Raw genomic sequence first — 15,811 nt, 5'->3', positions numbered from 1 at the left:
GAATAGCTGATGCCAGATAATCCAATTTACGTGGTTGGTTGCTGGATTTTGTATTATTCCTTTACATATTGTTGGTTTTTATTTCTGGCATGCATTTTACTTTCTTGGAATTAGTTAGAGCTCTTTGAAGCTTATGTTTTTTTTTCCTTAGACAATTTTTATTTATTTAGTTTTCAAGGTTTATTTATTTTGATAGGTCAATAGACACGTGGGTTGTCTGCATACCTTGTACTGTTAATAATGCTGCAATATACACAGAAGTGCATGTATCTTTTCAAATTAGTGTTTTCATTTTCTTGAAATAAATACCCAGTAGTGGAATTACTGGATCATATGGCATTTTTATTTTATTTGTTTATTTTTGAGAGAGAGTGCAAGTGGGATGGGGGCAGAGAGGAGATAGAGTATGTGAAGCGGGTTCTGCACTGAGAGTGGAGAGCTCAATGTGGGGCTCAAGTCAAAAACGGCGAGATCATGACCTGAACCAAAGTCAGACACTTAACTAGCATCCTGACATTTTTATTTTTAATTAGAGGAAACTCCATACTGTTTTCCGCAGTGGCAGTACCAATTTACATTTCACCAACAGTGCAAAAGGGTTCCTTTTTCTCCACATCCTCACCAACACCTGTTATTTGTCTTTTTGATTCCAGCCATTCTGACAGGAATAGGTGATGTATCATTTTGGTTTTGATTTCCATTTCTCTGAGTAGTAATGTTGAGTGTCTTTTCATGCGTTGGCCATTTGTGTATCTTCTTTAGAAAAATGTCTATTCAAGTCCTCTGCCCATTTTAAAATCAAATTATTTTTCTAGTGTTGAAAGATGTATAAGCTTTTTATATATTTTGGATATTAGCCCCTTTTTAGAAAGTAATTTGCAAATATCTGGGAGAATAATGTTTTTTTAAGTAACAATGTAGTGAGAGATCGTAAGGTAGGTGGGATGGGTGGGGATGTCTTCACAAGGCAGAGATGTGGCAGGATGTGAAGGCAAGCAAAAGAGAGCTTCTTGAAGGACACGGAAGGATGTAGGGAGCTCCCAGATTATGGAAAAGTTTCAGAGAGTACAGTGGGCTACTTTGGGAGGGAGCTTGGAGAAAAGATGGGAAATAAAAATGACAGAAGGCATTTCAAGGGTTTTTGGCAATTGTCTGTGCGGTGTTAGCACTTTCATTATGTTTATTCTTGGGGCACCTGGTTGCGCTCCGGCTTCAGCCCAGGTCATGATCTCACAGTTCGTGGGTTCGAGCCTTGCATCAGGCTCTGTGCTGACAGCTAGCTCAGAGCCTGGAGCCTGTCTTCAGATTCTGTGTCTCCCTCTCTCTCTGACCCTCCCCTGCTCATGCTGTCTCTCTCTCTCTCAAAAATAAATAAAACATTAAAAAAAAAGAATTTGCATTGTTTATTCTTGTTCGTTCATCAATAAATTTACTAGGTGTCTCCTGGGTGCCCAGGGGCTCAGTGATGGGAATACAGTGGCCAAGTGGTCAACTAGACCTTAGTTCCTCCTGGACCTCTGAGCTAAATGCAGGAGAGGCTGACTCAGAACCAGGTGATCACAATTGCATTTGAAATGCCCCATCTTGGTTGCCTGGGATGGAGAATGGATGGATTATTCTGAGCGAAGTGTATGCAGCTGCATTTGGGGAAGGCAGAGGAAAGCGGTCCGCATGGTCAAACAGACTGTTGAGGAATGACTGAGATAAGGAATGTGAGCTGAAAAGAACTGACTTAATTCCATAGGTCACCTCCCACCCCCAGCTGCAACCCCTGGTGGCCCCCCGACTGGCAGCTTACACTGTGCTGGGTGCATCTGATGACGGTCCTGCTTTTGTCAAGAAGATGCTGGGGGATGCCTGGCTTGAGGCTCTGGGGCTGCAGCTAATGCCCTCCCGAAGGCAACTTCCCTGGGCCAGGCCCTCCTCTATCTGGGCTGGTGTAGAATTCAGCCACCCTTAGTAGAATGCAGAGACCATTTTTAAAGAGATCCTAGGTTCTGGAGAAATGGGATGGAAGGTACCTATAGAATGAAGCCCGAATGGGTATGGAAAAGGTATGAGGGGTTGAGTGGGGGAGGGCTAGGAGGGATGACATGTAAATAGGGTTTTAGAAAACACTGGCACATCTATTCCACTCCTACGTATAATATAGCAAGAATGCCTTTTCCAATAAATCTTTCTCTTCATTCGTTCACTCAATTCTCACCGACTCACACCTCAGGCAACGAATCATACTTTTACTTGTGTTAAGTGTTGAGATAAAAGATAAACAAGGCCTTTAACTTTATTTTCTCTTTCCTTTCTTTCCTCCTTTTTCCTTTGCCCGGTCCATTAAAAACATTTTAAGTAAATAACATATACATGTAGTGCAAAATTCAAAAGGTAGGACATTATTCAGCAAAAAGTCCTATTGCTCTTGAGCCTCTCTCCTTGGAAGTGAAGCTACCTTGTATTATGTGCCGTACAGACCTATCTGTAATACATAAGCAGCACATTATACACACTGTTGAATCTCTTGCTATCTTCACTCATCAGTACATCTTAGAGACTTGTGTAAGCAAATACAGAGCTACTAGCATCTTTTAAACTGATGTATATAATTCCAGCATGTGGATGCACCATATTTTATTTCTTCTATTGCAGGATATTCAGCTCACTTGTCATAAAACATTGCTATAATCTTGAGAAAGTTGGTTTCCTTTTAACTTTTAAAAATGTTTATTTTTTGAGAGAGAGAGAGTACAACTGGGGAAGGAGCAGAAAGAGGGAGACACAGAATCCGAAGCAGGCTCCAGGCTCTGAGCTGTTAGCACAGAGCCCAACACGGGGCTCGGACCCACGAACCATGAGATCATGACCTAAAACAAAGTCAAATGCTTAACTTACTGAGTCACCCAAGTGCCCCTAGAAAGCTTTTTTTTTAAAATGAATGTATTTCCATTGCAATTATAGTCTTGCTGATTTATTTTATTGCCTTTTGGGGAGCAGTTAAATGAACTTTACAAAAATTGGAATGATACTTACTATCTAGAGTTCTTCTATACTCCATACCCAGTTTCCCTTGTTATTAACATCCTAACCTCCGTATGTTATATTTGTTACAACTAATAAACCAATACTAATACATGTTTATTGACTAAAGTCTGTACTTTATTTCCTTAGTTTTTCCCTAATGTCCTTTTTCTATTGCAGGATTCCATCCAGGTTAGCACGTTACATTTGGTTATCGTCTCCTTCAGTTCCTCTTGCTGTGACAGTTTCTCACACTTTCCTTTTTTTGGTGACCTTGACAGTTTTAAGGAGCGCTGGACAGTTATTTTATAGACTGTTCCTCAGTTGGGATTTGTTTTTTCACATGATTTCAGCTAGAGGTAAATGATGTGTTTTTAGAAGGAGGACCACAGCGGTAAAGTATCCTTTCCAGTAAATGCACTTAACGAAAGATACAAGCACACTGTCATCGCTCTTTGGTCCCTTCCTTTCCCACCTCTGTGTGTTGATAACAGGCCACAGCTGCCCATGTACATATGTGCTTATCTAGCCCAGAGGCCTCCTTACTTGGGCCTTGGTGATCTGTCTGATTCAGTGGTTTTCCAATCTGAGAGCTCCCCTTCCCTTTGGATCCTCCAGGTCCATAAAAGGCAAGAACCTTTCATTCAGGGCTACTAAGCAGCGTGGGATTTCCCTGGTCTGCTTGTGCCCGATTGATCTTGTCCGGGAGCTTTAGGGAGCCAGCACCTTTCTTTTTCACCTCCTGCTTGCAGTGTCATGATAATGAATAAAGCCTTGATTTTTTTTACCTTCAGTTTGGCTCATTGTCCTAATAACCATCTTGGCACCAGGCAACTCAACAAATTGATGCAGCAACCTGGGTGGGCAACTGAGTACAAAGCCGTTCTGGGAGTGAGTGCTAGTGGATTATTGACAGAGACTTTTCAGTTCTGAAGGGAACCATTGGTTCCTTTTAGCCCTCAGCTGCCTGGCTGGGCTTTCCCAGTGGGTCACATTAGAAATTCAACAAAAGAAACTCTAAGAAAGCTAGGAAATCAGTTCCCTAGCTACTTCTCACGGTCCTCCAGAAATGGGACCAAACTGTCAGAGAACCCACATGCTGAAGTGCACCCAATAACTAAGTATTGGCTTTAAGCAGTCCCTGATACTAAGGGACATCCTGCAATCCAGTGTGTTGAGACTCATGCCTTCAGCAGAAAAAGTATAGAGTCCTTTGTCCAGTGGCCCAAAGAGACCTAGAGACTTGGCTAGTTGCCTCCACAATGAAAAGGATCATCTTGTTAAACTTAGTGATGGAGATCGGTACCTTGTGGGGCGGATTGCTACAGACTCCTCTTTTGAAGTGCCCTGACAGTGGCCACTTTGCTAAAGAAGAGGAGGAAGAGGGGGAGAAGGATGAGAGGGTGCAAATAACTAAGATCTTCTTCCTCAATCGGTATTACTTGGCTTTGATAGGTTTGACCCACCCGTGACAAGTTCCTTGTTTGGACCACACTTGCAGAGGCTCTAATGTCCCTGGAGAGTCATGGTCTCTTGGATCTACAATGAGGAACTGAGAACAGTAGATGGTAAAACTATTAGCCAGACTCAAATTTCCAACTTTGTCCCTGCTACTCCTGCTGGCACTGGTCACCAGGTCCAGTTAAACCTCTTCATGAGGTTGGGTCAATTTACCCATGATACCATCCAAGTCTTTTTTTTTTTTAAGTTTATTTATTTTGAGAGTGAGAGAGCACACACTTGTGTGCACCTAAGTGGGAGAAAGGCAGAGAGAGAATCCCAGGCAGGCTCCATGCAGTCAGGACAGAGCCTAGTGCAGGGCTCAACCTCATGACCTGGGCCAAAATCAAGAGTCATGCTTAAATGACAGTCCAAGACTTAACTGACAAATTCCCACATGTGGAAAAAGCAGTCAATGGCAAAAAAGCAAAGATTGACCAGGAGAAAAGCAGCATAAGAATAACCTAGCATCCTGTCCTGGGCAGCTTAGACAAGGTCTTTCCAGGAAGATCTCTGAATTTGGTTACTTGGTGACAGTGTCAAAGGAGGAAATTGATAGGGCAAGGAATTTAGGGGCTGGAGGGTACTGATGAACAGCCCTTCTAAGGGAGCCTGGAGATGAATCAGAAAGTACCACTAATTTACCTGGACCTCTTGGCATTCAAAAATAAAGACTAGGGGACAGGCCAAGGACCTTATTTTCCCAAGGGGGACCCAAGGTCAAGGTTCAATGGGGATGTGGGTGAGAACTGCACATCTTGGGTCTTTGGCTGCTAGTGCAGAGGTGACTGTGATCCTTGAAACTCTAGCTCCAGGATGAAGGGGAAACAAAGCTCTACTGCTGGGACTCTTGCCCAGTGCTAGTTATAAGTGGGTCCTTTGGGTCCCTACAAACATCTTTTGCTATGGCTCCCACTAGTGAATGTATTATTGGTATAGGAATATCGTTTATGTCTGTCTATAGATGATTTGCCTTTGACCCAAATCCCTGATAAGTATGGCTGCATTTTAGTATAACATATGGATGAAACTACTCAATTACTTCCAGCGCCTAGTTCCATTGTCTATCCAAAACAATATTGGCTGCTTGAGGAAGAAAAAAATAATTAATGACATTGCCCATCTCAAGGAAACCAAAGTTCCATGAGATGATTTCTTCATTCAATAGACCAGTTTGGCCTGTGCACAAGGCCTTAGGTATCTGGAGAGTCACCATTGATTATAGGAGGCTCAATGCCATACTCCTGGCAGCACCTGGTATTATGACGGTCATAGAGGCTATTGCCCAAGCCGAGGACACTTGGTATGCAGCAGTTGCTATTGAAAGTGCCTAAAAACAAAAACAAAAACAAACAAAAACAAAACAACAACAAAAAAAAACAGAAAAATAAGAAACTAATAGCATTCGCTCTCTAGCCAGATGATCAGGATCAAAATCACCTTTATGTGCAACGCATTGCAATACACCTTTAACGCCCTCCTACAAGACTACCTAAATTCTCCAGCTATCTGCCATGAATGTGACCTGGAAAAAGGCCTGCTCCTGGAGGGAGCACTAAGGCACTTTGGTATATTGATGACATCCTCCTGGTGGGCCCACACAAAGCACCACCCAGTAAGAACTGGATGTCCTATTGACCAACATGCAGCAACACAAGCAGGTCATTAACATAGGTAAGGCACAATGACCTTGAACCCAGTGAAACTCTTGGGCATTATCTGAGAAGGGATGTGATATCTCATTCCAGAGATGACTGCCTTGACAAACAAAGGACATCTAGTGATTGGTGGGCCTCTTCGTGTAACGGTGCTCTCACATAACCAATGTAGGGATCTTGGTGGCATCCATCTACTGGGTTATCAGAAAGGCTACCTTAGAGTAGGACCTTTAACAAAATGCCTACAGGCCCTCCAATGGGCCACCCAGGTTGACCTTCCCCTGGGACTCGTAGATCCACATTTGCCTTTGTGTTACAGGTCTTAGCAAACTCTGAGTTCACTGCTTACACCCCATGGCAGAACAGTGCCCTGAGCTTGTTGCACCATTTGGTTTTTGAAGCCATAACTCCTGGAGTTGGCTGAAACAAACCACTCTTTATTGGTTTGTTAGGGCTTTGCTGGTACCTCAGGTGCACCAACTTTATTAATGTGGTCATTATACATCACCACATCTGGATTCTATAAGAACAAAATACCTCCCTAAATGTAATCTCACTTCTGTCAGAAAAGGAGGCAACCAGAACATCTGGGAGAGGAGTGTGAGATCTGCCATCGGAACTATTTCTACTACAGCGGTGGTGGCCTTCCTGCCACTCACTCCTGCCCAAATAGGCTGTGTGCTTATTCTCACTGTCATCCAATTAGAAAAGGTTGTATATAATCTGTCCTTGATCTTCATTGAGACTATTAATAATACAATCTCAGCTTCAACTCCTTGGCCCAAGTAGTGTTGACTAACCACACAGTCCTTGGCTTCCTGCTGGCCATCAAGAAGGAGGGTCTGTGCAATTGCCAACACTTGGATCAATGAACCTGGCGAAACAGAACAGTCCATTATGGGGCTTGGACCCTGGCTCTCGAGGGCAGACCCTAATGAGCTACGGATCTTTTTCTGGCTTGGCAGTTGTTGGGGCTCATGGCTATATTCATTCTCTGAGCAGGCCTGATAATCTACTTGGAGTGACTTTGATCATGTTCCTCAAAATGATTACCCAGACTTACCGCAACGGCTGGCTCATTTTAGTCCATCATGGGGTTACCTATGCTTCTTGCTCAGGCTCTGAAGGATCAAGGGGTAGAGATGAGGAGTCCAGTTCCAGGCCAAATTCCTGCCTGCGATCTTTTAGGCCGACCACAGGTAGTTATAAGACCTCGCCTGCCAGTCCTCCTGGGAAAAAGCTGCCCCCAGCCCTCAGGCGATGTGGTGCCAGGCAGGTGGGCAACAGGTTTCTGAAGTGAGTAGTCAGGGAGTCACCCCACAAGCCAGCCCTGCTCATATGCATATCTGTATTCCCAGCCTGGACACCTCCATTCAGAGGCTTCCTTGCTGAGGGCCCTGCTGAGACTTTCCCCCTATCTACCTCAGTGCTTTCCCAATGCTGGCACTTTCCCCTCTTCCTCCTTCCCTAAAAAGATAGGAGAATCTGTGTGTTTAGGGCAGTGAGAAAATTTCCTTCATTTGCACTTCCTGTCCCTTAACCCTTGCTTGGTGCTCTTTCCTAGGGAACAATCTTCTTGCATCTTGCTTGCTCTGTAGAAGGAAGTAAATAAAGTCTTGATTGTTACTTTCAGTTTGGCTTGCTGTCCTAATTGGCCATCTCGACACCTCATTGCATACCACTGGGTGATGGGCTCTCACAGATGTTCTTTCATTTATACCTATACCCTACATGTATTATTTCAGAGTATACCAGGCACAGCATTAAGATATAATTTTTAAAATGGTGTCTGAATCCCTTACAGACTCAGGGATCTAGTGTCTGGGGCTCTGTGAGGCTGACAGTGGGCGGGACACACAGCACCTCAGATGCTGTGGGACCAACGAGGCCCTGGGGATTTGTGGTCCCCTTGCCTTTTAGGGCTCTGGGGAGAAAGTGCTCCTTTTGAAAATGAGGATCCGGATAGGTCACATCCTTGACTTTACCCAGACCTTTTTGCCAGGGGGACATTATATAAGCTGAGGCTTGGGCAGGAGTCAAGCCCTAAAAGGGCAGAGGCTGCAAGGGCTGGAGAAGGACGAGTCAGCAGGGGAAGATGGTGGAGCTTTACTGAAGACTTAAGTCACGCCCGTGGAAAGAAAAACAGACGGCAAGTCACCCCACCTGCAGAAGGGATGCAGAAAAGGGCCCAAGGCTCAGTGGCAAGGATAGACCTGTCCCCTGGCAGCCAGCATGTGGCCACCCTTCTTCTACTATCACTCCCTGTGTCCTGACAGCATATGGAGAAAGTAGGGGGGAAAGAGACCCTTTGAGAAGAAACAGCCATGACAGGAGGCTCAACTTTTGAATAAATCAAGTACTTATCCAAATGAATTTCAGTTAATTTAGACCATTTTACACTCGAAGGGACCAAGTGTCCCCCTCCTCTTAACCCCATAGCAACATGAGCTCAGATATAGAATGCTACATTCTTGACACATCTGAACTATGCATACATTTTAGTCACCTACATAAATACATTTTTACATGTGTACATAGAGGCAAATGCCCAGAGCAAGATCTAGAAAGATTGATAGCACACAGTAAAAAAATTACCCCTCGAGCAGGGAGTAAATCAAAAGTGCTTCTGATTTTATTGAAATGCATATGTGTACACTTGTATGTTTTAGAGGGAAAAAAACCTTAAAAGCTTACATAATATTATCACTTACTATACGCCGGCACAGTGCCAGGTGCACAGCAAACAAAGGCTTTAGTAGAGGGAATCCTTCAGCTCTACTCATTCTGTTATGGCTTGATGAGTTCCGCCACAGGTGAGAATTACCTGTGGATTCTTTGATGCTGCTTTAGGTGATCAGACCGTGCAAAAGTCCTATTGCATTTAGTACATAGGTAGGGTCGCTCCCCACTATGCTTTCTCTTGTGTCTGCTGAGCTCATCTGAACGGGGGAATTTCCACGTGCATCCCTTCACATTGCATTCATAGGGCTTCTCCCCTGGAACAGACAAAGAAAGAAATTTGTCATGCTTCTGGGTAGCAGGGGACAGGAAAATGAAAGTGAATAGAGAAGATAAATGTTTTGAGCATGTTGGGGTGGGAGAGGGAGAGCCAGAGGAGAGGAGACTGGAGGTGGTGAGTGAAAGAAGAAGAGAAGGAAGGCAGAATGAGCTAGAAGGACAAGAGGAAAAATGTGAAGGAGGGAAAAGAAGAGAAAATGAAAAATCTGTACTTCCCCAGCTTGTGCTTTCTCTCTTAAAAATAAACATTAGGGGCACCTGGGTGGCTCAGTAGGTTGAGCTTTAGGTCATGACTTCAGCTCAGGTCATGATCTCAGTGTTCATGAGACCATCCTCCCCATATTCTTCCCCCCCATCTGTTTGGCTACTGCCAGCTCAGAGCCCACTTTGGATCTTCTTTTCCTGTCTTTCTGCCCCTCTCCCATTTGCACTCTCTCAAAAATAAATAAACATTTAAAAAAATGAAAATGAAAAATAGGAAAAGCAAGGATCAGCAAGAAAGTCAACAGGGGTCTAAGGAGTTTGGGGATGGGTTATCTGGTGGGCCTAAAGAGAGGACCATGAAGTATCAAGCCCAGTAAAGGTGAGGTCAGAACCATCCATAAGAGGTCAAATTCTTCCAATTATTCCCATCATTAACAACACAAAAGGTTGCAGCCAGTTTGGCTCAGACCCAGAACTACAGTCTGTCTCTGAGACTGCTTTATCTACCCTTTCAAACAGGCTAACCTTTTCTAGTCTTCCAAGGTCCCAGGCTTTGAGAGAGGTATCAACAATCTCAAATTATCCCCAAATTAAGAGGGCACAAATCTCTAATCACTTGTTAATCACCCCATCACTCAGCCCTACCCCTTACTTACCAGTATGTTTGCGCTCATGAATTCGGAGGTGGGAAGGCTTAGTATATGATTTCCCACAGTCTTGGTATGTACAATTGTAGGTCTTCAAAATATTAGGATTCTTCAAGATTTGACTTCTCTGGCTCTTGATGTTGCACTTCTGCTTTTCTAGGGATTGTCCATGGATCAAATGGGAGCTGGAAAAGTAGAGGTATCCTGGGTTTGGCAATGATGATGACTGATGTGGCATCATATGGTCTCCATAGACAGTGTGGTCAGTGAAGGTTGTCGTATGATCCCCCTTAAGGGTCATCATCTGACTTCCACATAGGGTCTGGTCACCACCAAAGGTGTTCACCTGGCCCCCATAGAAGATCTGGTTCCCAATGCAGGTCATCTCTCCTCCATAAAGGGTCTGGTCATCACTAAATGACTTCATCTGGCCCCCAAAGAGGGTCTGGTCTCCGCTGAGGGTCATGTGGCCTCCATACAGGGCCTGGTCACCACTGTATGTCTCCATCTGGCCCCCATAGAGGCTCTGGCCCGCAGTGAAGGTCATCTGGTCTCCATAGAGGGTCTGGTCATCACTGAAGGTCTTCATCTGTTCTTCACGAAGGGGTGCCATCTGGTGCCAATTCAGGGTCTGATTACCACTGTAAGTCATTGTATGGCTCTCTATGAAGGTCTGCTTACCATCAGAGGCAATCATGTGGCTCTTTTTAGGAGCTGTCATCTGGTCTCCATAGAAGATCTGGTCATTACGGAGGGTCTTCATCTGGCTACTTTCATTGGGGACTGCTATCTTGTTTGCAGTTATCTTTTGGCAAGCAGCGAATGATGTGTCTGGGTTGTCAATAACATCTGTCATGCAGGAGGTTGTTGTGGGTCTTCTCTCATCAAAGAAAGTCACCTTTTGAAGCAGAGAAAAAGTTTCATTAGGTCTCCAGGAGGCATATCAAGGGCTGTAACCATGGGTCTTGTGGAGTTCTGAACAATGACTGTCCCCGGGATGTTAGAATGGGTAGAACTCACCATTGTAGACTTCAGAGGAGTCACCATCCTCTGGGTTGACTCATGTTGGTTGTCGTCACAATGGTCAGTCTGAGGCACATGGAGCTGTGGTTCTGGTGCAGCTGACATTTTTGCCTTATATGCCTCAGAGACATTCTTGAGAAACTCCTCAATTTCCTCAACTGTTTGAAGTAAAGAGTTCATGGAAGGCTCTCTGCTATTGCTGGGTAACTCAACTGGATCCTCAGTTGTGGGATCCTACAAAAAAAATTAGAAGTTCGGGGGTCTTACCAGCCAAATCACAATTCCATATACCCTTTGTCTCCATCTCTGCCATTCCTAGCCTATTCTACACCACCATCATCTCTTCCCTAAAAGCCTGCGATGGCCTCTCAATTTCAGAGTCTGAAATAAGAAGGAAAATACCTCAACATAATAAATGCCATATATGACAAGCCCACAACTAACATCATACTGAATGGTGAAAAGTTTAAAGTTTTCCCCTAAGGAACAAGAACAAGACAAGGGTGCTCATTCTAACCTTTCCTATCCATCAAGGTACTGGAAGTCCTAGCCAGAGAAATTGCACAAGAAAAATAAATAAATGACACCCAAATCAGAAAGGAAGAAGTAAAACTGTCTTTTTGCAGATGATATGATCTTATATACAGAAAACCCTAAAGACCCTACCCAAAAAACTGTTAGAACTAATAAATGAATTCAGTAAAGTTGCAGGAAACAAAATTAGCACACAATCAGTTGTGTTTCTATACACTAGCAACAAACTATTGAAAGAGAAATGTAAAAAACAATCCCATTTACAAAAGCACCAAAACCAATTAAATTCTTGGAAATAAATTTAACCAAATGTGAAAAACCTGTACACTGAAAACTGTAAGACACTGAAGAACGAAACTGAAGAAGACACAAACAGAAAGATATCCCCTGCTCTTGGGTTGAGAGGATTATTGTTATAATGTCCACACTATCCAAAATCATCTACAGATTCAAAGTAATTCCTAACAAAATTCTAATGTCATATTTCTTTTTTCTTAACCTTTAAAAAATATTTTTAGAGAGAGAGTGCATGTGCGCATGAGCGGGAGAGGGGCAGAGAGAGAGGGAGAGAGAGAGAATCCCAAACGGGCACTGCATTGTCAGCACAGAGTCTGACTCAGGGCTTGAACTCACAAACTGTGAGATCATGACCTGAGCTGAAATCAAGAGTCAAAGTCAAGAGTCAGAAGCTTAGCCAACTAAGCCACCCAGGGGTCCCAGGGAAAACAGTTTTAAAATTCAGATCAAGGGGCGCCTGGGTGGCTCAGTTGGTTAAGCCTCTGACTTTGGCTCAGGTCATGATCTCACATTTGTGGGTTCGAGCCCCACATCAGGCTCTGTGCTGACAGCTCAGAGCCTGGAGCCTGCTTCTGATTCTGTGTCTCCCTCTCTCTCTTCCCTTGCCTGCTCATGCTCTGTCTCTTTCTGTCTCAAAAATAAATAAAACATTAAAAAAAATAAAATTCAAATCAAACCACAAAAGATTCAAAATAACAAAAGGAATCTTGAGAATGAACAATGCTGGAGGCATCACCATTCCTGATTTCAAATTATGTTACAAAGCTTTAGTAATCAAAACAGTATGGTACTGCTCTAAAAAAAGACACAGAAAATGAAACAGAATTGAGAGCAGAGATAAACTCACACATATGGGTCAACTAATCTTTGACAAAAATGCCAAGAGTGCCCAATGGGGAAAATATAGCTTCTTCCATAGTGGTGGGCAAACTGGATATGCCTGTGCGGAAAGAATGACTGTAGACTCCCTTTTTATACCACTCAAAAAAATGTACTTGAAATGGACTGAAGACTTAAATGCAAACTTAAAACGATAAAACTCCTCAAAAGAAAAACATAGTGAAAAAAATATGTTTAACCAAAAGTTGGCAACAACTTTTGGGATGTGATACCAAAAACACCAAGCAACAAAAGCAAAAATAAACAAATGGAACTGTATCAAACTGAAAAGCTTCTTTACAGCAAAGGAAACAACAAAGTAAAAAGCACCCTGTGGAATGGGAGAAAATATTTGCAAGCTACCTGTCTGATAAGGGGCTAATATCTAAATGTATAAGACACTCATATAAGTCAATAGCAAAAAACAAAACAATTCAATCAAAAAATGGACAAAAGACCTGAAGAGATGTTTTTCCAGAAAAGGTTTACAGATGGCCAACAGGTACAGAAAAAGTGTTGATCATCATTAATCAGGGAAGTGCAAATATAAACCACAAGGAGATAGCACCTCATTAACTGTTAGAATCACTATTATCAAAAGGGCAAGAGATGGGGTGCCTGGGGGTCTCAGTTGGTTAGGGGTCTTGATTTCCGCTCAGGTCATGAACTCAGGGGTTGTAAGACCAAGCTCTGCACTGGGGTTTTGGGCTGAACTGAACCCGGAGCCTGCTTGGGAGTCTCTCCCCCGCCCTCCGTCCCACCCCCACTTGTGGGCCTGCTCTTGGGCGCTCTCACGGTCAAAAAAGAAAAGAAGAGACAAGAGATAACCCATCCTAGGGAAAGTGGGGAGAAAAGTAAACCCTTGTGCACTGTTGTTGGAATTTGTAAATTGGTACAGTCATTGTGGAAAATGGCATGGAAGTTTCTTGAAAACAAACAGTAGACTAGTATCCAGCCATTCCACTTCTGTGTATTTATCTGAAGGAAATATAATCAGGATCTCAAAGAGATATCTCCACATTCATGTTCATTGCAGCATTATTCACAAGAGCCAAGCTGTGGCAACAACCTAAGTGTCTGTTGTCAGGATGAATGGATAAAATAAAGAAAATTTGGTGTGTATATATACAATGGAATATTATTTGGCCATAAAAAAGATAGAAATCATTTATGACAACATGGGTGAACCTGAAGGGTATCATGCTATGTGAAATAAGTCAGAGAAAGACAAATACTACGTCACTTATATGTTGCATGTAAAAAAAAAGTCTGAACTCAGAATCAAAGAGTAGAATGGTAAAAAAAACAACAACAAAGAGTAGAATGGTGGTGGTTGGGGGAGGGGCAGAGGGGGGTAAAACGGAAGAGGTCGGTCAAAGGGCACAAACTTGCAGTTGTAAGGTGATTAGTTCTGAGATCTAATGTACAGCACGGTGACTACATTTAATATTGTATTGTATCCCTGAAATCTGCTGCAATAGTAGATCCTAAGCATTCTCACCTAAACAAAAAGGTGACTACGTGACGCGATAGATATGTTAATTACCTTAATTGCAGTGATCATTTCACAACATATACACACATGAAATCATCATGTTGCACACTTCAAATATAGTTTGTCAATTATAGTCCAGTAAAGCTGGGGAAAACTTAAAAAAAAGTTTTCGAACAGGAAAAAAGGAAAAGGAAGGAAGGAAGATAGGGAGAGAGGGAAAGAATCAGTCCCAGTCAGGCCACGTCTCACTCTCCAGATGCTGCTTAATTTTTAACCGACCACCCAAGCCCCTCCGCCTCCTCAGCCTCGCGTTCTGCCCATCCTTCCATCTCTTCCAGATGCTCGAAGTCGCCCAGGACCAGGAGGGCGGTCTGGGGATTCTGGGGGACCAGGTGGACAGCGGCCATGCCCTCGAGGAGACCTCAGGGACAGCCACCAGCAGGCCCAGCACTAACAGTGTCTCCTCTGCAGGCCGCGGCGGTCTGGAGGAAGGCACCCCCTGGGCAGGGCAGGCACGCGTGGGGCGTGGGGCGCGGATGCTCAGGAAACACGCCCCCCGAAGAAATGAACCATCTCGCTTGTTTCGGCCCCTCCTCCCCATTAGGAACCAGCATTCCCGACTGTCCACCTGAAAGCTTCGGACCTTCCCCACTCCAGGGCCCGGCCTTTTGCCCTCCGATTGAAGGTGCAGACTCACCATAAGTCGCTCCAGCGCCGGTGATCTGGACGCGTCCTGTCGTGTGCGGAGCAGAACCAGTACTGAGCGGTTGGGCCCACGGTCTGGCTTCATATAGGGCCAGGCCGGATGCGCGGGACTTGGAGATTCGCGCCTTTGGATGGCCACGCCCTTCAGGGCGGAGCCCAGGGCACCCATCCCGTCACCTGTGCAGACTCGGGACACTACTGATCGGGTTACCTACGAGGCGCCTCCGGATGTTAATCCCATCGTTTCCCAAGTGTTTCCCCCGTGCCGGGAAGCAAATGTATGCATTAGCCCATTTGTCCTCAACAGTCCTGTGAGATGGATGTTAGAATCGTCATTATATCATTCGGAAACAGAAGCTCAGAGACAATTAAGTCATTCGCAGGAAGTTACAAAAAAAAAAAAACCAATCGTAGAGATTTGAACTCGATTTGAACTCAACGGTTTTGAGCTTGTGGTCTGTCTTTAAGCATCCGACGGTTCAACTCTAAATCCAATCAGCCATTCAGTTCTACGGAGTCCATCTCTACTGTAAATTTAGTCAAATTACTTCCAGGGTAAAATTCTAGATTCGATCAGGTCACCTAGAAATGGTAATGGCATTTTTGATGTCTATATCCCTCCCCCCGCCCCCCAAGTCCCGGAGACTTTCACCCCACCAAAGTGACACACGCCTGGGCCTGCATGAGTGACTTCTGACCCCCTCCGGACTCCGCTCTAGGTCTCCATTTGGTCCCAAGACCGTAGACCCAACTCTCACCAACTAGCCTTGGGGTTTTAGCGGTTCCCATAAATCCTGCCCTCGGGCCACCCCTCCAGCCTCAGGTCTCTAAAAATTTTA

The 15,811-nt window shown here is 44.2% G+C and overlaps 1 protein-coding gene across 1 annotated transcript; it reads right to left on the bottom strand.

Annotated features, from left to right (window-relative positions):
- Positions 1-8,797: 8,797 nt before the first annotated feature.
- LOC115297697 (Kruppel-like factor 18) lies at positions 8,798-15,263 on the bottom strand. Its single transcript, XM_029945834.1, has 4 exons — positions 14,965-15,263; positions 11,060-11,296; positions 10,049-10,937; positions 8,798-9,166 (listed from the first exon to the last, which is right to left on the bottom strand). The coding sequence occupies exons 1-4, from the start codon at positions 15,139-15,141 to the stop codon at positions 8,991-8,993; spliced, it is 1,479 nt and encodes a 492-aa protein (XP_029801694.1). The 5' UTR covers positions 15,142-15,263; the 3' UTR covers positions 8,798-8,990.
- Positions 15,264-15,811: the final 548 nt, after the last annotated feature.

The sequence above is a fragment of the Suricata suricatta genome, chromosome 8 (assembly GCF_006229205.1).
Source record: "Suricata suricatta isolate VVHF042 chromosome 8, meerkat_22Aug2017_6uvM2_HiC, whole genome shotgun sequence".
NCBI lineage: Eukaryota > Metazoa > Chordata > Mammalia > Carnivora > Herpestidae > Suricata > Suricata suricatta.
Note: the sequence above shows the minus strand (reverse complement) of the source record. Positions and strands in the feature narration are given on the sequence as shown.

What these genes read in the sequence shown, in the direction of transcription:
- LOC115297697 (XM_029945834.1), bottom strand. Translation starts at nt 15,141, where the DNA reads ATGGGTGCCCTGGGCTCCGCCCTGAAGGGCGTGGCCATCCAAAGGCGC. An exon ending in CGGCGCTGGAGCGACTTATG is followed by an intron (nt 11,297 to 14,964) that starts GTGAGTCTGCAC and finishes TTTTTTTTGTAG; the next exon opens with GATCCCACAACTGAGGATCC. An exon ending in CTCCTCTGAAGTCTACAATG is followed by an intron (nt 10,938 to 11,059) that starts GTGAGTTCTACC and finishes CTGCTTCAAAAG; the next exon opens with GTGACTTTCTTTGATGAGAG.